The following is a 27532-nucleotide window of genomic DNA, read 5'->3' on the forward strand; positions in this document are numbered from 1 at the left end:
ATGCAGAGAAAATTTCTATGGGGACCTCCCCCAGCTGCTCCTCCATCCTTCTCCACCACTACCCCAACGTCCACTACGACGGCTGCAAATTCCCAGCACAGTCAGGTATCTTCCTGCCCCATTTCTGGAAGGGCCAAGTCCTGTTTGCAGCTCCAGGCTGCATCCCTTGTGGCTTGTCAGCCCCTTCCGTCGTGGACAGATTCAAATCCTCTTTGTTCTACAAGCATGCTGCAGTTATAACATAGAGAGTAGGTGAAACCTTGCTCTTTCCTCTGTGATGGAGTCTTCCTCTGGCTGATCCCAGCTCCTGCTGCGCTGAGGCAGCCTGGCCCCGCTGGGCACTCCTCCTGCTCACCTCAGCCTGTGCAGATGCGGCTGCTGGAGCGTACCCTCAGATCCTCTTTCCAGCTCCTTTGGCTTTTTCTAGCCTGTCATGCCTCTGCACAAGGTGTGAAACGTGGTTTAGCTTAGCCTTCTGCTTTCTCCCCGCTTGGTGCATGTGGCACCTGTGCCGCAGAGCACACTGAGCTGCCTGAGCGCAGCCTTTGGCTACACTTCCTCTCTGTATTTCTTAGCACTGCAGGAAAATAATTCCTGAGTGCTGAAATATCACTGAAATAAATTGAGATTTTCAGGTGAAGTCACCATTTTCTTTCATTTTTCCCTTTTATGCATTTTGGCCTCATTAGCCAATGTATGGATCCTGGCAGCTGTAATCCTGGCACCTTTAATGAGGGTGTCTAGCTACTTTCACGGGCAGGGCTGCCAGGCCCCCGGATGAGTCAGAAGGCTTTCATCTGTGCTCGACCGTCAGCGGCAAAGGAGGAAAATGAGCCTTGTCTTGTCGCTGGTGTGAAACCACTGCAGCAAAGCAGAGCCTTGCTGGGAAGATGAGCTCTTGTCCCCAGTCCTGCTCCTCCCTCTCCTTCAGCCTTTGTCATTCTGTACCTCTATGAATACCTACTTAAATAACAAAAAGTTATTTAAATAAAAGTTATGTGCCTCTTCAGGAACAGGCTGGAGCAGCTGCAGGAGGAGGGACCTCATGCCCGTGAGGCTGCTGACAGGAGCAGGTTGGTGTGGGAGGCAGACAGTTGTGGTCTTTGGTACATTCTGCCTTAGAAAGCCTCCTCCTGGAGCCATCAGGAGGAGGGGGAGAGGATAAAGGAAAGAGGAATCCAACTCAGAGGATTTCTGTTCAAACCTTTCTTATTTTTGCCCCTGGAACATGTTGTAGTATGTTTTCCAAATTTTAATAAAAGACAACCCTCTTATTCATTAGGTCCCTTCCTCTCTCAGATCTTCCTGGAGATGCAAAGTCCCTGTTTGCTCCAGGTCAGCTGGCATTGAGGTCTTCCTCTCACTGAAAAAATCCCTATTCATTTTCTTGAGGATTTATTGGCATATGAGGTCAAGACTCTTCCAGGTGGGAAAGAGAACAGCCCAATTTTGTCCAGCACCAGCTCTGTTTCTGCAAATTCACAACTGCAAGACCAGTTTGTCCATTAACTCCTCACCTCCTTGGCAGGTTTCTCTTTTGAGTTCCTCGTTTTCCTTGAAGACGACCTGCCCTGGCCGGCATTTGCCTGTAGCCCCAGCCCTCTGCAATATTGCCTGGTCCGGCTTCCAGTTCTACCCAGTGTCCTTTGACTTCGCTTCTGGTTTCTTGCTTTCTCTTTAGCCAGTTTTTGCCCAGTCTGTGGCAGTTCATAAGTGACTTGTGAATTATCATCTTCACTCTGCGGAAAGCCCTGATCCCTTCTCAGGATCTGTTCCCTGCCATCCCTCCTGGTTTTATGCTGGAGGCTTTACAGTATGTGCAGTTCAGTTCTCCAGCCCCCTTTTGCCTCTGCCCTCCAGCATCACCACGTGGTGTTGTCCCAGCTGCTCGAGGGGCTCTGCATCTTGCTTCACACGCGTACCACAAATTCAAGGGACAGGACTGTCTGTGGCACATCGGAGGAACTGTAGAGAAGCCCGTTTTATTTAATTTTGGGGTGAAATGGTTTTCCTGGGAAGCTCACCCAGCAGCTGGGGGGTTTCTCTCTGTCCCAAGGTTTCCCTCTGGCACTGGTGATAGTTCACACAGAAAAGGGGCTTTAAAAGTTCTTTGGCATACTTGGTTTTCCCAAACTGATATAAAAATACGTAAATGAACAAAAGCCCAGACTGGAATGAAAGCTGGGGGCTGTTCTCCCTGTTGGGGCAGGACGTTCTGCTTTTTACTTAAATAGGGTATGCAATACCTGGCGTGGGTTTTACTAGCCAGGGTACTTAAAAAAGCCTCTCGAATGCCAGGAAGGTTTCTTGTTTGAAGAGTTCACAAGTATAATATAAATAAGCGAATATTTAACAGAGCCAGCCCTTATTCTGTTAGGAGCCCGAGCACGGCGGCAGAGCCCCGAGCCCGCGGGCGGCCGGCAGGAGCCCTCCCCTCCCATCCAGCCCCCCTGGCCCCGGCACAGGGTGCCCTGGGCAGGGTGCGCCTCTGACACTTGGGGCTCAGTATTCGCAGCTTCTACCTTTTCAGCCAGTTCAACTGGCTAAAAAAGACACCATCAAGAGACAAGTAGAGAGGTTTGTGCTTTGGCTGACCTTCAAGCTTCTTGTGGCCCCATGGAAACACCCTGCAGCTCTTTTTAATTGGTGTATTTTTCTGTCAGATATGGTTACACCTAGGAGAGTTAGCCAGGTGGGTAGAGGGCACTTTTGTCCACAATCCTTATACTCTGTTTTCCCCCACCCCAGAAGATGCAGTGATTTTCAGCTGTATACCAGATTTTACTGTATCTTCTGATATCTATTGTATAAATCAGCCTAGCTGACTTAGTCCTGCTCTGCAGTATTGCCTGGTCTGGGCTCCAGTTCCAACCAGTGTCCTCAGATACTGTTGTTGGTTTCTTGTTTTCTCTTCACTCTAGCAGTATTATTGACCAGACTACAGGTGCTCTTCTGCTTCTTCTACTCTAAACTTGTCCTAAGAAAATCAGAAGCAATTTCAAGATCAGTTGTGTAATCACAGAAGCTGGCCAAGGCACTGTTTACAGATACATAAAATGCAGCAGGATGTCAAGCCTATAAGGAGTCCATAAAAGATCCCTGATCTTCCTGGAGGTGCCAGTAAGCCACGGAGCTGTGTCTTGCCCAGAGCACAGTGCCTCTTTCACATCATTTCGCCTTGTAGTCAGTGCTTACTCTTTAATCCATAACTTTTAAGCAGGTGTTCATGTCTTTGGCTTTCACAGGTTTTCTCTGATGACAGTCTCACAGCTGAAAGAGGTTGCTAAGTATCATATATCCCTGTGAGCAGGAATTTAACATTTATTTATACCTCTGTAATCTCTCCATCCTTACCTGGGTGCCTGGTAGCCCTAAAAGGCCACAAAAACGACACACTAGTATATTAAGCTCAGGCAAGGGGCAAATTTCTCTGTCCTTCCAATTTCTCCTATGACTTCTCAAGAGAAGTCTTGAGCCTTTATGCAAGCTGGCTTTATGATCCTAGAGGTCTTCCCCAACCTTAACGATTCTATGATTTATTGCAAACCATTGTTTCTGTTCTTCACACAACTGGGTACCCTCTCTCAGGTTGAGTCCTTATGGTTTATTGAGCAGAATTTTCTGTTTCACTCATCTGTTTGGGTAGCTGGCTGAAAGCTGGGGGAACCAGTGCTCCAAGCCTGGCTGGCAGTACACTGGGAAAGGAGTGAATGGGGAAGGGCTAGGAGGGAATGGTGAGACAGAGCAAGAACGTTATTTTAGAAGGTGGAAAACTAGTTGTGATCAGTGGAAGACCTGACGTACTTCTGTCAGCAGTAAATGTGTTTTGGATGGGTAGCTAAATACTCTTGTCCACGGCAGCGAGTGGGGCAAACCCCCCTTTGTCCAGCTGGTTCGGTGCCCGCGGTCCCTGCCATCCCCAGGGAGCACCAGCCCTCCGGTGACACCGCCAAGCACTGCTGTGCTGTGCTTTCTGCTGAGTGTGAGCCCCGTACGCAGGACAGTGGTATGTTGTCTTTCAGCTCAAGGAATTGGTTTTCAATTAATTCAGTGTTTATGGCTTTTTTCCTTTTTCTTTCTTTTTCTTTTTTTTTAACTGGTTGCTACCCACTGCACCTGAATCTTTTTGTGTGCGTGTTGGGGCTGGGTGATGCCTTTCCTGTTTTGGGTCCAGTTTCTGGGATCTGTCTGGTTTTAGGTTTGAGAGTGGTCCAATCCACAGCACAGCTTCTCCTCTTGCTGTTGATGCTGCCCAGGGCATAGCTTTCAGAGCTCTTGTTCTTGATATCAGAAAGCTTTGTCTTAACCTGGGTTTGTATTAAAAGGGCTGGAGAATTTTCTCCTGGAGGTTTTGATGCAGTTTAAGTTTGAGGCCAACAAGGAACCATTAAAAACAAGACTTTCCATAAGCCTCTACTACAAAACCCACTTTTTCTTATGTGTCTTCTCTGGCCGTGTCAGTGACTACATGCAGTAGAGTGACCGGGCTGAGAGATGCAAGACCTGAAGCTAAGTCAGACCTGCCCATCCCTCTCTTAAGTGGTATCTTCAGGCTGTTGCCTCACCTTCTCTGTGTCTTCCTTCCCTGCCTTCTCCCATGTTCCTGGGGGAGTCTGTCTGAGGGAGCTGGCGCAGTGTCTTGCCCTCTGCCTTGGAGTTAGGTAGCAGATCGTCGTCACGGCTCGTGTGCTATTTGGGTAGCGGCTGCTGTTGACTTCAGTCACCTTGTGCTGTTTCTTCCTTGTTTCACTGGTGAATGCTCGTTCCTTAGCTGGTGAACTGGGGCCGCTGGCATGCAGCAGACTCCCTGGTGTGCTCCAGCTAAACAAAGACATCATTTCCAGCCTGGGCTGACCCCAGCTCAGCGCTGTGCTCCATGCTGCCCCTGATAGTTTTCCCCTCCTCTTGAGTTTGCCAATCTCCAGTCTCCAGCACTCTTGTATGAGACCTCCCAGTCTTGCGTCCTTACCTTCACTCCCTGAAGCAGTGTTTGTCAGGGAGCCCATGCTGGCTTCTCAAGGTGTCCTTTGGCTCCTGTGTCTGCCTCGATGCTCTGCGTTACAGCTGACCCACTGTCCGTCCTCTGGGCCCTCTGTCTGCCCTTTCTCTTACTCCCTGGGGAGGTTGTGTTTGGGAGAAAGAGGAATATTTGGGTTCAGTGTTGTTCTGGGGTGCCATTAAAACTGCCTCCTCTGTACAATACGTATTTCACACGCTTTCTGGAGATGGAGAAGTAACAGCAGAGAAAGAAATGTCAGGGGTGGGAGATGCTTTCAGGGGAAGTTGCGGAGTTTGAGGAGCACGTTGCGGGGATGGCTCTGACAGGATCGTGCAGCTGCAAGGAGAATGCAGAGAAGGGCTGGGGAGACTCCTGGGTGACCAGGAAAGAGGCTTTTTGGAGACAGGGAGAGAGGGAGTTGGCACAAAAGGGAGATGTGAGTTACGGTATGGAGAAAAAGCTCCTTTTGGTGTTGCTCCTCACCAAAGAGGTGAACTTCTCAGAGGGGTGAGTAGCATCTTAGCGAGAGACAAAACTTCATCATAGGTCCCACCATGGTGACTTTGGCATCTGTTGTCTTCTGTCGAGCTCAGAGCAATGGCGTTATCGTTTCACACGGTGCTGATGGTGTGCCACCTAGAAAGAGACGTTCAATCTGCTCAGCCTTTGGTATCTCATCAGGGGGTTGTAGAGCTTTATTTAGTGTAGACTTAAGACAACGAAACGACAAAGCTTGTCAGGCTTTCTTCAGTGATGTGATGGAAGTTCTGTGAAACAGACTTGAACCAGTGACCTAGAGGTGAAGATTTTTAGGTTCATTACTAGTCCGTTGAGCCATCTTCTTGCTCTGTTTGTGACTACCAGATCCCACCCACTCAGTGGCATCGTGGGGTGTCGATGTTACAGATATGGGTGTGCTGGGCAAGTCTCTGGCCAATTTTCCCAAGTACTCTAGAACTCACTGGGAGGAAAAAGGTCGATATGAACATGACAGTTACTGGTTTAGGCCAAACTAGAGCTACTAGAACATTAAGAACGAGTGGTGAAATACCAAAATATCAGGATACACCAAAGGTAAGGAAAATTATAGTGTTGATACTGTCCTCATTTTGTGTGGGTCATCACAAAATAGTCTTAAGGTACATAATCGCACTGTTTCTCACATGGTACCCTCATACACTTAGCCTTGTGCTTGCTAATATATGTGGTCTTGTTGCCGCCAGCAGTTGCTCACAGGGCAGCAGTGTCGGTGGGAGTGGGTGCTGGCATCTTGCAGATTTTTCCCACAATCTTAAGTATTATTTCTTTCTTGGATAGCCAAGAAGTTTTTCTCCTGAAGGAAGGTCCAGGCTATCTGTGTTGCTTTGGACTTCTTCCCAAATATTTTTTTCTTGGTTTTTTTTAAATTTTTTTAATGATTTTTCAACATAAGTCATGTCTTCAGGATCACAGTTTTCCTCACCTGTGATTCAGGGAATGCATTAATTAATGTAAGATGTTAATATTACTGTAAAATCACATGAAAAACTGTGGATGGTCTTCTCCATCCTTCATTTAACAAGCTTCATGTTTGAACATGTAGTTTTCTATTTTGAAACGTGTGTTTTTCTTTGAAGCCCAAATCAGAATTCTCTTTATATATGTGTATACATATATATCTTTATATACACATAGTATTTATATATATATATATTAAAAATACCTCTATAGATTGTTAATGTTCCCTAGGCCAGTACTAGGTAAAGAATTGTTAGTTGTGTGGGAAGAGCTCACGGGACTGTTGCCCATCACTAGGGCGTTACCAGAGCGATAACCCTGAGTTATGTGATGGCCCCTTCTCACCGTGCCAGCCATAGTGGATGCGTGGCAGAAGGAGCCTTTTTGTCTTCTGTGCTTGTCTTAGAAATTTGACACATAATGTTCCTTGGTTAAATTTCAAAACAGCCTTCGAGCCCCATCCAACGTGGCTAAGAACTGTGGGAATTTGTTTTGAAACGAAAACCTGAAAATATTGTATTGCTCTAGGTTTCAATGAAATCTCTGCTCTTTAATTTCATTCTGACATTTCATCTGAAAATGTTGATGCTCATGAGAGGACTGGGGATTTTATAGTCTGAATTAAATGGCTTTAGGGGTTTTCAGTTACATTTCTTATCTGAGAGCACAGCTTAATTCTCTAGAGTGTGTGTGAGCATGCCTTGGGGATTGCCTGCTCAGCCTTAGGTTTGGGGTCCCTGGCATGTATCTCCAGAAGCGGGTCTGAGGATACAATAATGGCATGTAAGTGATAAAGTCTCTGCCACTCTTCCTCTTTCAGAGAATTCGGTCGACAGTGGATGAAAAAGAACAGAAGCAGCTTCTGATGGACCTTGATGTAGTAATGCGAAGCAGTGACTGCCCGTATATTGTTCAGTTTTATGGCGCGCTCTTCAGAGAGGTGGGCACTCCAAACTTGCTTCATTCGTAGCAGAGTTTGGCTTTTACCTTTTTTTTTTCCTTTGCAGTTTCCAACTTGCAATCAGGAGGAGAAAGTTAATTTACATTAGGTTTCTTAGCTCTCCACTTTTAATCAAGGGTATTTAACCAGGAGACTCAGGTGTCTGGGTGCTGCTGACCACAAATATGCTGTTCCCCTTCTTTGTTGTGTCCCTCTGCGTATTTCAGCCTCTCCTTCCTTCCTGCTTCCTTCCTACGTAAGGGCAGCCGTGCTGGGTCAGGCCAAAACTCCTCATGGGGTGTTCTGTCACTGGCAATGGCCCACAGGATCCACTGGCAGAAGCGTGTGTGAAACCTTGCCATAGCCTTCGGTCGTCTGCACCTGACGTCTTCTGAGCTAGCTGTGCTGTCTTTGTGCCGAGTGATTCTTACTGGATTTCTTTTCCATGAAAGTTCTCCGTTTCACCTTGAATACATGTACAATTTTGGCACCCACGGTGCACCCCTCGTTTGAAGGCCCATCACCTTGATTCATTTTGAATTTTCATTCTCCTGTTTCGAGCGATGCCCGTAGTGCTTCCCCTAGTTTTTGTATTTGAAGAGGCAATAAACAGTTGATCTTTACCCATCTTCTCTGGGCCACCAAGAGGATGTTTTATGGACAGTTGCCACATTCCCCCGCTGTCATGTGTCATGTCTTACTGAGCCTGGTAAGTGCCAGCCTGTGTCATATACAGAACCCTTTCCAGACCTTTGATCATCTTTCTTGCTGTTCTTGGCATCTTTTCCAGTTCTGCTCTGTCCTTTTGGGACAGAGACCAAAATTGCATGACCATTGCTGAAAGGAGCAATATCTACGATAGCCAGCCAAGGGCCTGTAGTTTGGTTGGCCCTTTTACGCACATAGGTAGCATGTGCTGTGGAGTGGGTTACTCAGTGTGATGCTTTCATGAGTGCTTCCAGGTGAAGAACAGAATTAGAGCATTGAAAGCTATGTCCGTTGGCCAGTTAATCCTGACATACTTTAGCTGTTGGTGGCCAGGAATATGATGTTAATCACTGTACTTTTGTGGCCATTTTAGCATCTGCTTATTGTAATTTAAGGTAAATATTATTATGCTGCAGAGCCACAGAGGTATCTTTCTACCTCCCTGTGCTTTGCCCAGGCACTCCCATTGCTGTGTAGCTTCAAGTGACCAGTAAAAACAGTTGGAAAGCTGGCCTTCTCCATGCAGCCTGGACAGTCTTGTGCCATAGTTGGAGGCCAGTCACTAGTCTGAGCTGAGTCTGTTCAGTAGAGGCCCAAGACGAGGCACGTAGCACTGGTGAGCAGCACGGGATTGTGAGCGTTCGGTCCATTTGCAGGAAGAGTTTTGGAGAAGATGAATGTCAAAACATGGCCACTGCATCCCCATCCGCCAGAGAGGGGCAGCTCCTGCAGCTCTCCTGCAGGAGTGCGTTGTTCCCCTTCCGCTAGTTGCTCTGGTCTTGAAGCTGGCTTAATGTAGGGCGATAGGCTTGTAGCCTTGCCTGTTTTCCACTACTTCAGCACAAATTGAGTACACCTACTCAAGGGAAGAAGGATAATAGAGACCTACTGACCTCTGGCCACCTTTGCATATTATCAGGCATAGCAGCCTGTGCAGAGTCTTTGGGGGCTTTACTGGGAAACTGTTAGAGAAGGAAGGTCAGGTGTTGTAGTTAAAACTCAGAACCGGGAGTGAATATTCAATTCCTGCTTCTAGAGAGTCTGCCTCTCTAATTTTGGCGGGTGACTCCTCTGGCTTTAAATCTCAGTCTCTGAAATAAGGAAAATAATCCTTCCTTTTCTCATGCTCTGCTTTTTCTTATCTGTTTAAACGTGAAGCTGTTTTGGGCCAGGGGGCATTGTCCATGTTCACACGGTACAAGCTCCTACCAGGTGAGGAGCCTCAGCCTTGGCTGAATATTTCCAGCTTCGCTGAAATACAAAAGATAAGGTGATAAGGCTGCCAGCTGTTGTGAAGTCAAGTCCCTGGGTAAGACCTTGCCAGATGCTGATGAGCAACACGTTCAGAGCTGTGTGAGCCTGTCACCTCTCTGCAGCTCTAGGCGTATCCCAGGATGTAAGTGTAAATACATGAAGAGTATAAAAACCTACCTTGATCAGCACCCAATGTCAGCCTGGCTTCTGCTGCACCCTTGTCAAAAAATCCTGTCCCTCTGCAGCCAGGCAGGGCTGCTCGGGTGCTGCTGCTGGGAGAAGTTTCAGTAGGGTCACTCTGGGTATATCGTGTTGGTCCCTGGGATCCCCTTTCCCCCCACCCTTAGCATCAGTGTATTTGCTTCTGAGATGAAAGCAACCTCCTCCTCCTCTGCTCGGTCCCTTACTGCCAAGGTGATGTTCCAAGTCACGTACTGCAGGTACACAGGGTGAGCTGGTGTGCTTGGATACGGTTTTCTGTCTTGTCATATTAATTACAGTCTTGTCGTATTAATTACATGTTCTAATATTAATTACATCTTTTAAAGCTAGGAAACTATAACAGCAAAGAAGCACAGAAAGGGAAAAAAAGTATTTCACCACTGTGTTTGATCCTGTCTCACCCCCCTCCTCTGCTTAGCAGATCTGCTCCCAAATAACTGTGAATGATCCAGGTCACTGCTGCATCATCCCCTGGAGCATTAGAGCACGTGGGACATTTCAAAAGGGTAAACCTCTCTCAGGAAGTCCTACAGCAAATTATGTATAAACAAAGCTCTTCGTTCCAGCGTTTCAAGGAGAAAAGTAAGGAAATAAGTTCCAAAAGGCCTCTTGGGACCATCTGCTCTGAGCCATGATTCAGATTCTCCAGGGACGGATGGAGCTGCAGATGGGAAATCTTCTTTTGCCTGCTCCTAAGAGGTGAAAGACTTCAATTTGAGCCTCTTCAGAGGAGCTTCAATGTTGAGTAGGCAGCTCTCGCAATCAGATGATTGACAAGAAGATTACAGCAGCTTCAGGAAGAGCAGCGGGCAGCTGGGCTGTTTTGAAAGGCAGGTAGCCTTTCTGGAAGAGAGAGTTGTTGATACTGAGGACCAGAGCTAAGCTCGCGGACCCTGACAGTCTGGGGAGCGGGAGCACTAAACCAAATTGAACAAAACTGTTCAAGGGCTTATTCTGAAGACAGAGAAATTATCCCAGTTTGCAATTAGGAAAATAACTGTGAACAGGCATTTACTGTGGCAGCTTCCATGAGTATGAGATACTCAGCAGGCAATGTCTTAACACATATTATTTGCTTCTTGCTCTTTGATCACATAGGCTGTCCTCCTGTTATTACATATGTCTGTGAAACGATGCAAAAACTACAAGTTGATTGCTCAGTACAGGACTTCGCTTGAGTTTGTCGGCACCCATTAGATGAGATTAAATTGCTTGTGTAATGAAACAGGAACAAAGCTGAAAAAGTAGAAGACAGCATTTCAGCCTTTGCACGGGTTACTCCATTGCAGTGACTCCGATAGTGTGCGTGCTGGCGTCAGGGCCTCTATCGGACAGCGCTCTGCTCACTCCTGCTCTCGTTGATGAAGCTGTGACCTTCATGTCACCGTGTTGCCCCTCCCTGTGCTGTCGCAGCATCCTTCATTCTGCTCGTGCAGCTCTTAAGTGGACTGCTCTATTACTTGGCTCTCTAATGATCCTGGGTAGAAAAAATTCAAACTTTTATTTTTTTTAGTTCAATAACTGAAAGAATCCCTGAGCACTGACATTGTAATGTCTGGCAGTTCAAATGGTTTTCATGTCCATAGCCTGACTTCTTAACAGAAGAGAGAAGAAAGTTGCATCTCTTGAAGGCTGGAGAATGAAGACAGAAAGAGAAAGGCCTGGAGGAAGGTCCAGAAGGAGTAGTTATACCACTGGCTATAGAAGGGATTCAGTGGTTGATGAATCTTAAATTCATCGAGTCATAGAATGGTTTGGGTTGGAAGGGACCTTCAAAGATTAAGCCCAAGCCCTCTGCCGTGGGCAGGGATGTGTTTCACTAGATCAAGCTGCCCAAAGCCCCATCCAGCCTGCCCTTGAACACTTCCAGGAATGGAACATCCACAACTTCTCTGGGCAACCTGTGCCAGTGCCTCACCACCCTCTTTGTAAAAGATTTTGTCATAACTTCCAAGCTAAATCTACCCTCTTTCAGCTTAAAGCCATTGCCCCTTGTCCTGTCACTATAGGCCCTCATAAAGTCTCTTCCATGTTTCTTATAAGCCCCCTTTATATATTGAAAGGCTGCAACAAGGTCTTCCCAGTCTTCTCTTCTTCAGGCTGAATAACCCCAACTCTCTCAGCCTGCCCTCATAGGAGAGGGGCTCCAGCCCTCGGATCATTTTTGTGGCCTCCTCTGAACCCACTCCAACAGGTTCACGTCTGTCCAGAGCTGGGTGCAGCACTGCAGGGGGGGTCTTACCAGAGTGGAGCAGAGGGGGAGATTTACCACCCTCAGCCTGCTGGCCACACTCCTTTTTATGCAGCCCAGGGTATGGTTGGCTTTCTGGGCTGCAAGCAGTCCAGTTGGGCTCATGTCCAGTTGGGCTCATGTCCAATTCTTCACCCACCAATATCTCCAAGTCCTTCTCTACAGGGCTGCTCTCAATCCCTTCATCTCCCAGTCCTTATTTATACTGGTGAGTGCCTGATCCAGGTGCTGGATCTTGCACTTAGCCTTGTTGAACTTTGAGGATCGCCCTGGCCCCATGAAGTCACACTGTGCCAGCGAGAGCCTTGATGCCCACGAATGCACAGAGCTTTCCGCATCAGTCATCAGAGATGCTGTATTGAAGAGGGGCTCGTTACTCATGTCCATTTGTTACCTCTGAATGCAGTGCTTGCTAGGTGGGGGAGAAAAAAAGCTGATTGCTAGGGTTTCTTCAAAGATTTCACTTTCTTGGCTTTATTCTAGTGAGATGAGAGGCGTGTTGGGCCGCACTGGGCAACTCTGAGACTGTTGCCCTGAGTGTTGCTATTTGGAGGGTTTTTAGGTCTCAGAAAAAAAAAAAACATCTTTTCTTGCATGGCTGCTGGAAACTTCACAGGTTTGAGACAGTACCTGTAAGGTTGAGGATGTCTGGTTGGTTACCATGACCACAGGAATTGCTTTTTCATAGTAACTGTTCCTGTTACTTTTCTTCTCAAGAGAAGAGGAACAAAAGCCTTGTCTGACTTGGGATCACGGTGGTGACTTCTACACAGTGTGAGTGTAGCCGAGCCAAGTTTAAAAGAACAAGCTCAACAGTTGATAAAATTATTCAATGAAAAATAAATCGCAAGTTGCAAAACATGCCCGGGAAGCCAGGTAAATTAGCTCGTGGGGAGCTTGGGCTGGTAGGAGAGAAGAGCTAGTATGGATGTGTCAGCAGCACGGTGCTGACGTTGGTGTGAGTTGTGGACGTATCCTTGATCAGGTCAGTTGATACAAGGTGTTTGCTCTCTTCGCCTTCGATGCACAACACCCTATTTCTATGGACATCTCGGGACGTGTTGGCATTGCTCAAGGCATCTGTCCCTGTGATCAGCCCCCTGTCCATAGGAGGGGTGTCCTCTGTGTCATGTAAGGGTATGTGAGGGTGATGGCATTCGTCATTCTCTCTCAGTAGTGTAGATGCAACTTGCATTAAAAGTTGGCCACTCCGTGGAGTGTGCTGATGTGATAAGCCTTCAGTATCGATATCACAAGATGGTGGATGCTGGAAGGGACTTCTGGAGGTCACCTTGTCCAAATCCCATGTCCAAGCAGGGCCATAGGGCTGCCTGCCTGGGACCATGTCAAATAGCTTTTGAATATCTCCAGGGATAGAGACACCACAGCCTCCTTGGGCATCCTGTGCCAGTGCTCAGTCACCTTCACAGTGAAAAAGTGTTTCCAGATGTTTAGGGAGAGTCTCCTGTGTGTCAGTTTGTGCACATAGCCTCTGGTCCTGCCACTAGGCACCACTGAAAAGAGCCTGGCTCCGTCCTCGTTGCATCCTCCCCTCAGGTATTTATATACTTTGGTGAGATCCCCCTGAGCCTCCTCTGCTCCAGGCTGAACATTCCCAACTCTCTCAGCCTTGGCTCATGGGAGAGATGCTTCAGTCCCTCAGCCATCTTAGTGGCCCTTTGCTGGCCACTCTCTCTCTTGCTTTGCTGGCCACTTGCTCTCCAGTATGCCCATGTCTCTCTCATACTGGGGAGCCCAGCACTGGACACAGCACTCCAGTGCAGCCTCACCAGTGCTGAGTGGGAGGGAGGGATCAGTTCGCTCGACCTGCCGGCAATGCTTTGCCTAATGCAGCCCAGGACACTATTCACCTTCTTCGCAGCAGGGGCATGTTGTTGGCTCATGTTCAACTTGTTGTCCACCAGGACCCCCAGGTCCTTTTCTGCCAGGCTGCGTCCAGCTGGCTGACATCTTTTTGCCGTGCTCAGTTGTCAACTGGGAACTCGGGATACGGCACTCAGAAGCTGAAGCATCCCATTTGCTGGTTAAGCAGGTTTTTGTATGTCCTGGAGATGGGCAGCGATATTTTGAATGAAATGTGCAGGGTGCTCCTTGACATTTTTTGGAGTGCCTGCATCCGGAAATTTAGTACCCAATAAGAACTAAAATATATTCTTTGGAAGAATAGCTCTAACTGGAAGAGAAAATTAAAATGCTTCTTTTGTCATTTTATAATTGGAAATCAGCCTGGCCCAGGAGCATAATTTAAAGAGAAACTTTCATTAAGGTCATTTTGTCCTCGCAATTCACAGTGAAGCAGAGCTTTCCGATACACGTCAGCACTTTTTTGTATTTGATCAGAAGCGGGGCTGGGTGACGGGTACCCAGCTATCCCTGCCAGACTGCCTTTTTGTTCTCAGTAAAATCCATCAGCTTTGCCAGTAGGTAAGTCCTTTCAAAGCCCAGCAAGAGATAAGAACCTGTAGAGTTCTGAATCTTGCCACCAGCCTTAATGAAGCTGCATAACTGATCTTTTGTCATTGATCTTGCTGACGTGAATTCATGTTGATCGTGTAGATTTTTGTATCACCAGATCAATGAATGCCCAGATCCAGGATTCCTTTATGGCATATACTTCGGGAGACCAAGTCTTTCCTTTGGTGCTTGTGATGAAGTACAGGGCTTGTCTGGTTTGGAGGAAAGCAGGCTGAGGGGCGACCTCACTGCTCTCTGCAGCCTCCTGAGGAGGGGACGTGGAGAGGGAGGTGCTGGTCTCCCTGATATCCAGTGATGAGATGCATGAGAATGGTTCAAACTGTGTCAGGAGAGGTTCAACTGGACATACAGAACCATTTCTTTACCAAAAGGGCAGTCAGACACTGGAACTGGCTTCCTAGAAAGGCGGTTGATGCCCTGAGCCTGTCAGTGTTTAAGAGGCATTTGGACAATGCCCTTGACAACATGCTTGAACACTCTCAGCCCTGAAGTGGTCAGGCAGCTGGACTAGGTGATCGTTGTAGGTCCCGTCCAACTGAAATACTCTATTCTGTTCTGTCTGTTCCTCTCGGAGGCAGCATCCCTCCTTTGGCAGGAGACAGTGATGGATTCGCTGTCGCTGCAGCAGCGGCATCTGTAACGCTGGTGGCTTGTGGGATGCTTCCTGGCAGTTTGCTCTCTGCATTGCTGAAAACAGCCTTGCACATGTGTGAGCAGCCCAAGACCAAGCTGGGTGGCACTGCTGCCTCTGCACATACCAGTGTGCAGCATCCCGCTAAACCGAGCGCTTAGACTGGAGGCATCTTGGTGGTTGCAGTTCCTTGGCTTGTGTTCCACAGGAAGTCATTCTGAGTGGCAGAAAAGCCCTATTTGGCCTTAAAACCCGTGGCTCTGCAAGCTTTTCCATCAGTTAAATATACCTTGAGAATTGGTCGTGACTCTCGTGAGCACTGGGAGGTTGCTCCAAACAGAGGTGACTTGGTTGTGCAGGACGGGAGCACGGGGCTCCGCCACACACCCAGCGTTCCATGACCTAGGGTTTTTTTCTAGTTTTATTTCTGTGTATTAACGTAGAGTTTAGTTGGTTTGTGTTTTGTCTGGACAGGAAAAATCTACTTCTGTCAGATAATTTGGGAAGTTTTTCCTCTGTTTGTTGCTTCTCATATCACAGGAGTGTGCAGCTTAGTCATAACCAGAGAGGCACCCTGAGCTCTGAGCCACCCAGGCAGCCCAGGGCACCATGGCCTGCACAAGGTGCTGCTCCCTCCACAAGCGTTTTACGTGGTGTTTAGCCAGGATGAGACACTCAGGTTAATCAACTCTACTCTGCACTTAGCTTTCGACAGCTAGTGCAGTTTTAACACTCATTGTGACAGGGCCCCCGAACTAAAACTAGTGTTTTAGTATTTCTAGCAATGAAGAGTTGCCTGAAGCGCATGAGAGTCTACAGAAATAGCTCATGCAAAGCCTTCTGTCATCGTCAACTGGAGGTAAAAGTCAAAAAAAGCTGAAGTAACTAAGATCAAGCTGTGGCTAAGCTGTCCATCCCCATATGGTAGATACCTACTAAAACAAAAGAAGTCGTCCTTCTGTACTGTGGGGATCCATTTCTCATCCCCAGCGAATGCATTGTGAGCGGGTCGATTTACAGATCTCTGGAGAGACTGATAAAAGGACATGCGATTCTCCTATGGTAGTTAAGCTTAGCTTGGTTTAACACAGATACTAGTATGTTTTACATTTTTTTGCATTTAGATCGTTTAACTCTAAGATGCAAATCAACAAAACCCCCCACATACTTGGGCTTATTTTAATTTTCTCCTGCTTAGATGATATTTCTGAAAGTTGGATGAAATGTCTTCTGTCCTCTGCAGGGTAGGCATAAACCAAAGGGAGTTTTTGTTTTAGTCTTACTGTGCATGCTGGTATTTCACTGTGCCTGCAGTCTCCTGGAGAGCCAAACAGTTTTTGAGACTCAGATTCATGTAGGTTCAGGCATCTAAAATGTAGTATCAGGTCTGAGGTGGTCAGCTGGATTCCTCTGCCGGTGAATGGAGTAGGGGAGGGCACGTACAGGGGCGAGTGCTCCATTGCTAAAATTAATCAAGATTAATTCCACCCTTCCTGTTAAATGCATGTTGCTGTTAATGTATTTTATTGGATTCAGAGGATCTCTTTATACTCTCCAGATTTTTATTTCTCCGTTTTTATCTTGACAGTAACACAGATTCTTTTCTCTTCCCAGGGTGACTGTTGGATCTGTATGGAGCTCATGTCTACCTCGTTTGATAAGTTTTACAAATATGTATATAGTGTATTAGATGATGTTATTCCAGAAGAAATCCTAGGCAAAATCACTTTAGCTGTGAGTATTTTGTTAAACCTTTTTGTTATGTTTTTGAAGCTAATGTGAAAAATTCAGACCTCTTTCACTGACATGTGAGAAAGCTGGTAGGTCTGTTGTGCCTCAGAGCTGCTGCTTTTGTGTCGCACCACAATTGTAATGACTTTCTCACAGCATATTGCGTGACGGAAAAGGAGGTCCTGGGGTCTGTAAGCAGTTCATAAAGAGACCCCAGGGCCAGCCTCCTGCTCTGTCTGCCTGAACATCGGTGCTGACAGCATAAGCACCAGCCCCCTCCCCAGGGATCACTCATGTGCACTGGTGGTGGCATCAGTGGAAGCTGGACGCAGGTCATTTTATTCCAAGGAAGGTGCCTAAAATAGATCAGCTGTCTCCCTTTCCCTTGTTTGTAAAGGGAACAAGGGATTGGGCATTTGTAGCCAGGACATGTGAACCCCACCAGACTATTTGAGAATAAGGCTCTGATCAAAGTGAGCTGCCTACCTTCTCTCTCAAGTCACCGGGGAGAGGTTGGTGCCTCTGTATGGGAGCCGAGTTCCCGTCTTATGGTGTCTTAGGTGGCAAAGTGAGATGAATCCCACCTGGGGTACCTGCGTGCAGCTCTGCTACATGGAGCCCACTGTCTCCTTTTAAGGAGCCCTGTAAAATTGTCCTTGGCTGTGCCAAAAAGAACCCTTAGTTGTCTAAACGCAAGAGCAAGTTTTAGCCCTGCAAAACAAACTTCTGCTTTTTGGCCGCAGAGGAAGGGGTGTCAAAAGGCATCCTGAAACCTCTACCGCGCTGCTGCACGTAAAGATCTGCCAGGCCCATTGGATTTCTGCAGGGGATGCTGTGCCGCTCCAGTCCAGAGAAACCTCTAGTAGCCTTGTGCAGAGGCTCCCAAGAGTACGAGTCTTCAACATATAGTGAGCCTGGTTGATGTTTTCTTGACTTAACCTGGAAGTCCTGGCCCAAAAAAAAACCAAGGCCGAGCCAAATGAATTACTTCAGCGAGGCTGCTGGAAGATGAAAGGCTGCAGAAATGAAGCACCGTTCAGGAGTAACGGGGGGAAAAGTGAGCGAACACTGGAGCCATGCGGCGTTAGTGGCAGATGGGCAAACTGCCTCTGTGTTGGCTTCAGCACGTGAATGCCGCAGCAAGCTGGTGTCCTGAGCTGTCAGGGTGATGGGGGGAGCTCAGCAAGCTGCAGACCGTGACCTCTTGAAAGGATATGGGCAAATTCTGTTCAGTGCCTGATCTTGGGAGGAAAACATCTTCGCTCTTCTTAGGGGCGTCTTTGTAAAATGTTGAGCCTACCTCGGATGTTTCTGACCTGGGGGTGAGGGATGGACTGAGTAAGCTGAAATTTTCCATACTTGATCCTTGACCCACACCAGATCTGGGGATGTGAAGCCCAGCTGTGCTGTGCGGGAGGTCGTGGGCCGCTCTCCTTCCTCCACATTGCACCTGACGGCAGCCCAGCCCCAGCAGCTCCTGAGGGAGGTCCTCTGCACAAACTGGCTTTAGGAACCAGCACAGGTTCTGATTGGATCTTGTGGTCTGAGGTTTGTTTCTATCCACCTTTTTCTAGAATACAAATAAGGAACGGCATTTAATAACTCTGCTATGAGAACACTGGCCCTGAGTACCTTAGACCGTGAGGGCCTCCAGGTCCAGAAGATCTGTGTGTGCACTGCCCGGGTAGCCCCGTCATGTGCAGGTGGGGTGTGGGGCCTGTGCTGCAGCTCACAGCTTGGTGTGCTCCGCCAGCCACCCTTCACTTTGTGTTAGAGCTCTTTTACCCCAGGGTGAAGAGCTGCGAACTTCTGCGCCACCTGCCTGGGGGTCAGGGCAGAGCTTCTGGCAGGGTCAGCTGGGATTTAAACCAGCACTCAGTCATGAAGTCCAGTAGGCTTTCTCTTGCTGGAGCTCAGGTCCGAGGACACCATCGAGTCTCATTCCACTCTGGGCCTGCCTAAAAATAAGTTGGTGCTTTGTTGTTCAGAGAGATGTAGTTTCTGCTGCCGGAGCAGAAACCTGGCTGGAGGAGCAAGGTGGACGGTGAGGAGGAGATGGCACTTCGGCTGCCCCAAAGCCTGCCAGAGCTTTTACATACCTGAACACTTGAACACGGGATTGTGTGAGCAGGAGGGACCAGGTCTTCTGGGAGTTGTTCCTCGGTGCTAGGCTTCATCCTTACAATCGCACAGCGTCAGAGCGCTTTGCAGCACAACACAAACACCCTCTTACCATCACCTTCAAGGCAGTCTTTTAGCCATTGGTTTCAACGGTATTTTCAGCAGAAGTGACATGAATTAAAATGGTGAACTTCCAGGGTTTTTTTTTTCAATCATCCTGTGAAATCAGGCTCCCATAGTGTCTCTTCCACTTAATGGTTAATGGTTAAATCAGAACAGTGCCTCTGCTGCACTCCACACCGCTGCCGCTCAGCCAGTGGAACGGGAACACTTGTTACCTACTGAAAAAGCACAGCATAGGGCTTGAAATAAGTTATCACTCAAGATAATTAACATCAGAAGTTGCTTGACTTCATCTCCTGCTCCCCTCTCCCAGAGTGTGATCTTCCCAGGTTGCAACAAGTGGTGTGTCTTTACTTAAGCACACGCGCTCTTTTATATCACCTGCTGTTGGCAGGAAGGATTGGGAGAAAAATGCTTTTATTACATGGCATTGATATTACAGCATTGATACCTCAACATAGTAAATGTTCTTCCCCCTTCTTGGAGCTCCAAAAGTTTAATAACGTCAAGAATCTTACGATATTTGCTTACTTTCCATCTGTTTTTCTTTCCTAGACTGTGAAAGCACTAAACCACTTAAAAGAAAACTTGAAAATCATTCACAGAGGTGAGTTCATGTCTTTTCTTCTTGCCTACAGAAATAATTGCAACGATTTTAAGTGGCCTTTGCTCCAAGTCAAAGTGTAGTTAGCACGTGTACTGCAACGAGTGTGAGTACAGGTTTTGCACAAGCGTGTTCCCAGTGGCTGTTTCACTGCCCCTTTGGTCTGTGGTTTTCCGCAAAAGCATGATCTCAGGGTGGTTGGGTGTCTGCCTCTGCCTCCAGGCGTGTGGCGTCTTTGGGGCTGGCTCTGTCACCTCTCGGTCCCCGTGCGGATCCTCAGCGGTGGCGAGCGCATCCAGTTGCCTCCTGCCCGCCCCACGCCAAGGGGTGATGGCGATCGCACAGCTCTGCCAGTGTCGGTTCTCTGCAGCTGCTGGTCTTGAAACTGAAAGCTCCAGCTGTAACTTACTGGTTTAAATTTCGTTCTCTTGCAGACATCAAACCTTCCAATATTCTTCTGGACAGAAATGGAAATATTAAACTCTGTGACTTTGGCATTAGTGGACAGCTCGTGGACTCCATTGCCAAAACGCGGGATGCAGGGTGCCGGCCGTATATGGCGGTGAGTGGGGATGAGCTGGGCAGCAGGGAGCTGGCTTGCCTCGGGGCTGTGCACAACCTTACCCTCCTTCTGCAGGCCTGGCTCAGCGTGGCCGTGCCTGGCATCTGACTGATATGTCAGCCTGTTTCCCATAGGATGAGCACCCCCTTCCCAAACGAAACCGAGCTCTGGACTGAGCACTGCTGCTGGCAGCATCAGCAAAGGCAGCCAGGCTGTGGCAAAGTGACCAAATTCCAGGTTTTGTTGGTTTGTTTGGTTTTTTTTTCTGGGTTCCTCTGCTGCTGCCTGTGCTGTGGCACTGGACCAGGAGCTTCTCGGTGCCTTCCAGCACCGCCTGTTCATGCTCCAAAACAAGCAGTGCACGGGGGAGGTGGTGCCATCTGGGTGCAGGGTTTTCTTGGTCTGCAAGAAATCCATTTGCTATGGTAAGATTATGTCACAGGAGTTATTGCAGAGCAGAATTATAGTGATTTTTACAAACTACGTTAATTCCTTACTTCCAGGAGAATGTAATTCTGGAGGCAGTGGCAGCAGAGCAGCTGTGTGGAAATTGCTTGGGCTGAGCTGTGGCTCCTGGGAGTCTGTCCTGCTTGTTTGCTTCCCTCCCCCTCCCAGGGAGAAAAGCTGTGGTGGTGATTTTTGAAGCTGTCTGAGGGTTTTAAACACTTCCATGCATCAGGCTGCTTTGAAAATGCATCTCTTGGTTTCATGTGAGCTGAGGGTGCCTTGCACAGGGAGCTGTGTGTCTGCTGCTGTCAATGTAGCTTTAATTTCCATGGTTGTGTTGACCTCTCATTACTTGTCTTACGGCTCTTGTATGCTGAAAAATACTGTTTTCTGAAGTCTCTTATCTACCACCAAGGGAAAAAAAGGGAAAATATCTCTTTTTTTAAGGTACGGTGCCCATCTGGTCCAGGTATCAGCTCTTACATGCCTTTATCTGGCTGTGGTGTCCAAGGCAAAACCTGCCTGCCCCTGTGCAAGATCTGTGCAAGCAGAACCTTGAGTTTCAGGGCATTTGACCTTTTCTGTTCACTGTCCTCAGAGCAGAGCCAGTTACTCACGAGCTGGAGAGAAGAGTACAGATGAGATCTGTTACTGGAGACCAGTGCTGTGGTACAGCAAAGTGTGTGCAAGCCCCCGAACTATGTAACGTAGTGAAACGGGGCCCAGCAGGGCAGTTTGTTTAAATAAAGACCTTGTGAGGCTGGAGAGAGTCAGAGGCATGTCTCCACTCCGAGAGCTTTTGGCAAGGGCGTGGAGCTCCCTGCAGGGAAGAGGATCAGTCGGAGCTGCCCAGTTTGTTGTGCTGGGGGGCCTGGGGTGCTGGGGGCAGCAGCAAAGAGAGGTGCCCCAGGAGGACACGGGAGCCAGTGCAGTCTGAGCTAGTCTGACCTGAGGTTGGGTATTGGCATCTCAGACCACAGGCACTTCTGACAGCATCGCTCTGTGGGGTTACGACTGTTGTTGACTTTTCCCGATCCTCTGAGGTGTGTGTTGGGTCTCTAAATAGGGCTCTTGAAATATTGCTCACTCCTTTCCCCTCCCAGGTTCAGTGGGCTATAATTACAGGAATTAATATTCTCACCTTTTCTTAAAACCGTGGGTTGATGGTTAGCTTTGCACAGGCTGTTGGTTTAGTTACAACGTGACAGTTACCGGCATGTCTGTAAATAGCTGGGCTGCTTCATTTCCCTAGGGACTTGAGTGGGTGGGTGCTTCCGATAGCCCCTTGTCTTTCCTCCCTGTCTGTGCATATTCGCTCTGCTCTTCGTGCAGCTCCAGAACCACCTCCACGCTCTGCTGGATTTTAAAGTGATCAAAAGTGTTTCAGTTCAGTTTGTGATTTTTTAAGAGCCTTGGCATGGTATACTGTTTGTGGGCCAAGCCAGCAGCTGGCAAGTGGTGTGGGAGATGGCTGGCCTCTTCCCTGCTTCTCTCTGGACTCAGTGACTCCTCTCCAAGTACATGAGCATTTCCGCACACTGAGAAGCCTGGGAAATGGGGAGGTGTCCCCAGCATGCAAGCACATCTGCCAGCTCTTTCTCCAAGCCAGCAGAGGCTGATGGCTGTAGTGATGCTGTGATCAAACCTGAATATACCTGGGAGGGAGTCAGGCCGGTCGCCCTCCTTTTGAAAGGAAAGTTTGGGTTGGTTTTTTTTTGTAGGGCAAAATAGGCAACTATTTTTGGTGCAAAATAATGTGGCTAAGTTCAGCCCGGCTGGGTCTGGTAAGTGCTGCTGGATGATGCTCCCTGACAATGAGAGCATGTTGCTCTGCAAGGCCCACTTGGCCAGTGGCACTTGTGCTAATTCTTGTAGCATGAGCACTCGCCCACCGAGGGAACCTGATAACACCGTGTTCACTGGAGCTGGGTCCCCAAATAGCCACTGAGAACAATAACATTGGATGTCGGCCAGTTTGACTGCGAGCAGTCTGATCGGGCAGCAGGAGCCATGCCCAGCTGCTAAGCAAGTGCCGTGTGGTTTAACCAAGATCGTTAGAGCTGTCACAGAAAGCAGCAGATCAGCCTTAGAGCTGCCAGTGCTGGAGGAGTTGTTTTGCTTTTGGCTTTGAATTTCCCTGTGACTGTTAGATTGAAGTAAAGGCGTACATGTTGGTGCCTTGTGTTCTCTGAAAGAAAGAAGGGAAAAATGAGGCCCCTGCAGTGCCCCAGGCAGCAGCCTGCCCCGGAGAGCCCTGCCCAGACCTGTGCCGTTGCCAGCATTGTGGGCTTGCTCTAGGTGAGGTTCCACAACGTGCTCGTGGCAGCTTTAAACCAGCAGTGGAGGTGAGATTGCTCCTGCTCTTCCCCACCTGCTGCTCCCTGGCCATGCCTGTGTTGCCTCCTGCTGCAGCGGGTGCTGCTCATTTGGTGGGAGGGGAGACCCTGTGTGCCGTGCTGAAGCTGGTGGGCTTTGTTGCATTACTGCTTTTTGCCTTCTTAATGCTCAAGCGAACCCAGTTTCTGTGTCAGAGAGGAGGGATGGGACTGGAAGCTCCTGGTTTAGGTAGGGGAGGACCCAACCAGGTGAGGACGGATTTCCTGCCCTGCCATGCTCCTTTGGGACCTCTCCGGGGGCAGCGTTTGATGGTGTCACACAGGTCCTTGGTCCCTCAGGTGTCACCTGTCCCTCAGGTACTTTTCCCAGGTGCGCTGGGAGCTGCCTGCTGCAAGCTGCGGCTGTGCCCGAGCGCCAGTGCCCTGCGCCACTTCGCCCACCCTCCCCTGGGCTGCCCACACGGCTCTCCCTGAAGGGCTGTCAAGATGAGAGGGGGGGCAAGGGGATGCACAGTGCCTGGGGGTACAGAGCAGCCTTCTTGGTCCTGACGCATGACCCAGCAAACATACTTCTGCTTGTCTGTGCCTGCACACAAAGAGGGTGAGCGCAGAGCCCCTCGCTGCGGTGCCGCTGCGGACCGGGGCTCTTGGTGGGCTTCCTGCTCCTCATTTCTCCCAGCAAAGGCAGGTGGTCACTGCTGGCATCGGCCGCTAGGGCAGGTGGAGGCTGTGCCTCTCTGCTCGGATGGTTCATGCTCGGTTCAGGCCATGCACGGAAAAGGAAGATCTCCCACGGCAGGTGACAGGGACGAGCCGGACCCCTGCTCTGCCAGCCTCCCTGCGCATGCAGAGGGAGAGGCTGCAGGGATGCAGGAGCTCTCTGACTCCTTTACCCAAGCAGAGCTGTAGCAAGAGCCTTTGTTTCAGCTTTGCATTCCTGACCTGATGCCCAAGTTTTCATCAGGCTCAGTCATTCATTTATCTGAACAGGCAGGCTGTTGGTTTGAATTCATGCAGCTAAAATCCTCTTGGATGCTACTGAATATTGCTGTGTGCTGGACTTTTTTTTTCTCCTCTGAAACTTGGCACCCAGCCCTGATTTTTATAACTGAGAATATAAATTTGGGAGAAGACTGGGAGACATGTGGCACCGTCCCTCTGCGAGCAGTGCAGGCTGGATTCAGGCTCTGCCGCCGGCAGCACAGCGAATGCCGGAGGAGATGCCTGAGCTCTGAGCACAGCTCCCCACAACTCGTGTGCCACTGCTGTCACCTGTGTGCTTCAGGGGTTTCGGCTGAGAACATAACTTCTACTTACTCATTCACTGGCTAAAATCGTCCATGAGGTTCACCCAGTGTGGGACTTCTCCTGTCCGCACTGAGCTCCTGCCATCACACAGCGCAGAGCCATGCAGAGCAGCTCCGCTGCGGGGCTGAGCTCCCGTCTGTGTGTCGGCAGTTCCACCCCGTCCTGCCGGGGACGCAGTGGGAAGGGATTTTCCTCCTCACCCAGTTAGATGCTCGTCTGCACCAGTGGTTTATATAAACCTGGGGAAATGTGTCGGCAGCCATCTGTGTAAGCAGACCGCTTGGCCAGAAGTGTTGCGGTCAGGACATGAGTTTTGTGGAGAATATTAAAAGGCGGAAAAAAGCCACTTAGGCCACTAGAATTTATGTGGGAAGTGCCTAAAAGTCAGGTTTGGGAGACAGTTGCCCTTAGGAGGCATTGGAGGTTCAGCCAGAAACAGCAGGCAGCTCCTGCGTGCCGTGGTTTTGCTCTGCATGGGGTATGGCTGGCTGTGCTGGGGCAGCCCAGGGTAGCCCACGCTGCTGTGATTAGCTACAAGAAGGCTAACTGGAAGCTAACTGGAAGTGGCTATCTGGGGACCCAGCTCCAGTGGACACGGTGTAATCAGGTTCCTTCGGTGGGCGAGTGCTCATGCTAGCAGAACGTGATCCTCAGGGCAGTGAAGATGCAGAGAGGGATGGGCGAGGCTCCTTAGGGCAGGGTCAGGGTGGGGAGAGGGAGCAAAGGGTTGCGGAGGTCCCAGGTCCACAGGTGTGAGCCTCCCATCCTCCCTGAGCCTGTTTGACTCTTGCTGCTCGTGTGGTGAGGCTGGGGGTGGATTCTGCTTCAGGATGACCCACAGGGATTTGCGGGGGGACTCTCCAACCCTGTGCTGAGCCTTTTCCTGCTGAGCGCGGGAGCGCCCTGCACGCCTGCCACACGCTCAGCAGCACCAGCCTCCGTGGCAGCTGCACCAGTACCGCCATCTGCACGCCACCAAGTCCGGCTTCCACCTCCTCCATCCGCTCCCTGCTGCTGCAGCGTGACCCTCAGCGGTGGAGCAGGCAGGGCGTGAGGGCCATGGCAGGAGCAGGGCACACCACCCTGTTCAGGACCAGGTACTCAAGTGTTCGTGGCGTGTAAAAGCTCCTATTTCCCATAATATGGGAAGGATTGGGGTCAGGAGTGGACCTGGGGGCTGAGGGCAGTGCCTCGCAGCTGCAAACTTTCATGGGTGATGAGGCCAGAAGGCGGTGATCCCCAGGGGTCTGTGCTGGGGCCAGTCCTGTTCAATATATCCATCAGTGACCTGGATGAAGGGACAGAGCGTCCCCTCAGCAAGTTTGCTGATGATACTGAGCCAGGAGGGGTGGCTGATACACCAGAAGCTGTGCTGGCATCCAGCGAGAGCTGGGCAGGCTGGAGAGCTGGGCCCAGGGGAGCCTCAGGGAATTCAACAAGAGCCAGTGCAAGGTCCTGCCCCTGGTGAGGAAAAACCCCCCGCACCAGCACAGGCTGGGGGGGATCTGCTGGAGAGCGGCTCTGCTGAGAGGCCCTGGGGGTGCTGGGGGCAGCGAGGTGACCCTGAGCCAGCACCGGGCCCTTGGGGCCAAGGAGGCCAGTGGTGTCCTGGGGTGCATGGAAAGGAGTGTGGGCAACAGGGCGAGGGAGGTTCTCCTGCTCCTCTGCTCTGCCCCAGTGAGGCCACATCTGGGGTGCTGCATCCAGTTCTGGGCCCCCCAGTTCAAGAAGGGGAGGGAACTGCTGGAGCAAGTCTAGCGGAGAGCTACAGGGATGATGAAGGGACTGGAGCATCTCCCTTGTGAGCAAAGGCTGAGAGACCTGGGCTTGTTCAGCCTGGAGAAGAGAAGGCTGAGGGGGATCTCATCAATGCTTATAAATATCTGAAGGGCGGGTATCAGGAGGATGGGCCGGACTCTTTTCAGTGGTGCCCAACGCCAGGCCAAGGGGCCACGGGCACAAGCTGGAACACGGGAAGTTCCCCCTGAACATGAGGACAAACCCCTTCCCTGTGCGGGTGCCAGAGCAGGGGCACAGGCTGCCCAGAGAGGCTGTGGGGTCCCTTCCCTGGAGACATTCACCCCCCGCCTGGACGCGGCCCTGTGCCCCTGCTCTGGGTGTGCCTGCTCAAGCAGTGGGTTGGACAGGGTGAGCTCCAGAGGGCCCTTCCATCCCCTGCTGTTCTGGGATTCTGTGACAGCCGATTGAATGCAGGCAGGGAAGCCTCCTGATCCTGTGCCCAGATCAACAGCTTCTGGTTGAATGGAAGTGACCTTTAAGAAAGATAAACCAGATTTTAAGGCTCAAACTGCTAGTGACTCCAGCCTGGCCCTATCCGAGCTGCCACGCAATGACTCACCTTTGCCGATGACCGTCTGCATTTTGTTATGCTTGATTTCTTTTTAGGATGTGCGTAACTTCATCTGTAGACACCGTTTCTTGGTTCCCCTTCTCTGCTGCATCAGAGAGTCCTCTAGGATCAGAAATCGTCCCCTTGCACTGCTTCCTGCTGGACTCCTCTCTCCTTTTCAGGATGTGTTTGAAAGCTTGCCTGTTGGTTATAACTGGGCTCCCTGCAATTCAGTCTTTGGTACCTAACTCCTTCAAGGACTTCTAGAGCATCCCCACCAAAATTGCAGGCCCTCAGTGAGGTTCTGTGACAAAGTTACTTAGTGGGGCTGAAACGGTACGTTACGGCCCTCCAAAACTGCTGCTTTCCAGAGCTTGGCCCTGTTAATCTAACACAGCTCTAGGAAGCAGCCGCGGTGGGGGTGGCATCGCAGGGATGTGTCAGGCTCTGGGGTACTGAGGGTGGCCTTCCAGAACAGCACCTGATGGAGAAGGCCTCCAAAGTCCTGCGTTAAAGATGTCTCTTCAAGTGCTAGAGAATCTACCGCAGCACCCATGAAGTTGTCCTGGTCGTTAATTATCCTCCTAATACCATCTTTTTAATACGAGTAAGCCTTATTTTAATGGATGGCTGTGGGCTCTTGTTTCTTCTTCGTTTGCAGAATTAGGGAGCCCTTTACTTGCCACAGCCTCTTTCCCCAGTAGGTACTTTCTGACTCTGATATAGTCGCCTCTTAAGCTTTTCTTTGAGGAGATTAGCAACTGAGCAGTTTATGCCCTTAAAGCAGATTGGATTGTATTTTGTGGCTGTGCTATAAACCTCACACTATTTTAGCATCTGTTTGCCTGAAATTGAGCAAACTTCCAGTGTTTGTCTCACCTGCAGAGCATGTAATAACAGCAGCGGTTCTTAGTGCGTCACCCCAGCTACACGCCTTTAATTGTGATGCTCC

General features: G+C 49.6%; 1 protein-coding gene across 2 annotated transcripts in view; it reads left to right on the forward strand.

The window, feature by feature from the left end:
- Positions 1-27532, forward strand: part of MAP2K4 (mitogen-activated protein kinase kinase 4) — a 99224-nt gene that overhangs the window by 57176 nt on the left and 14516 nt on the right. For both annotated transcript variants that reach the window (XM_075111717.1, XM_075111718.1), the window contains 4 exons: positions 7317-7436; positions 16613-16732; positions 19529-19580; positions 20012-20139. In XM_075111717.1, coding sequence (XP_074967818.1) covers positions 7317-7436; positions 16613-16732; positions 19529-19580; positions 20012-20139 — 420 coding nt within the window. The remainder of the gene's footprint in view (positions 1-7316; positions 7437-16612; positions 16733-19528; positions 19581-20011; positions 20140-27532) is intronic.

This window comes from Phalacrocorax aristotelis, chromosome 16 (assembly GCF_949628215.1).
Source record: "Phalacrocorax aristotelis chromosome 16, bGulAri2.1, whole genome shotgun sequence".
Classification (NCBI taxonomy): domain Eukaryota; kingdom Metazoa; phylum Chordata; class Aves; order Suliformes; family Phalacrocoracidae; genus Phalacrocorax; species Phalacrocorax aristotelis.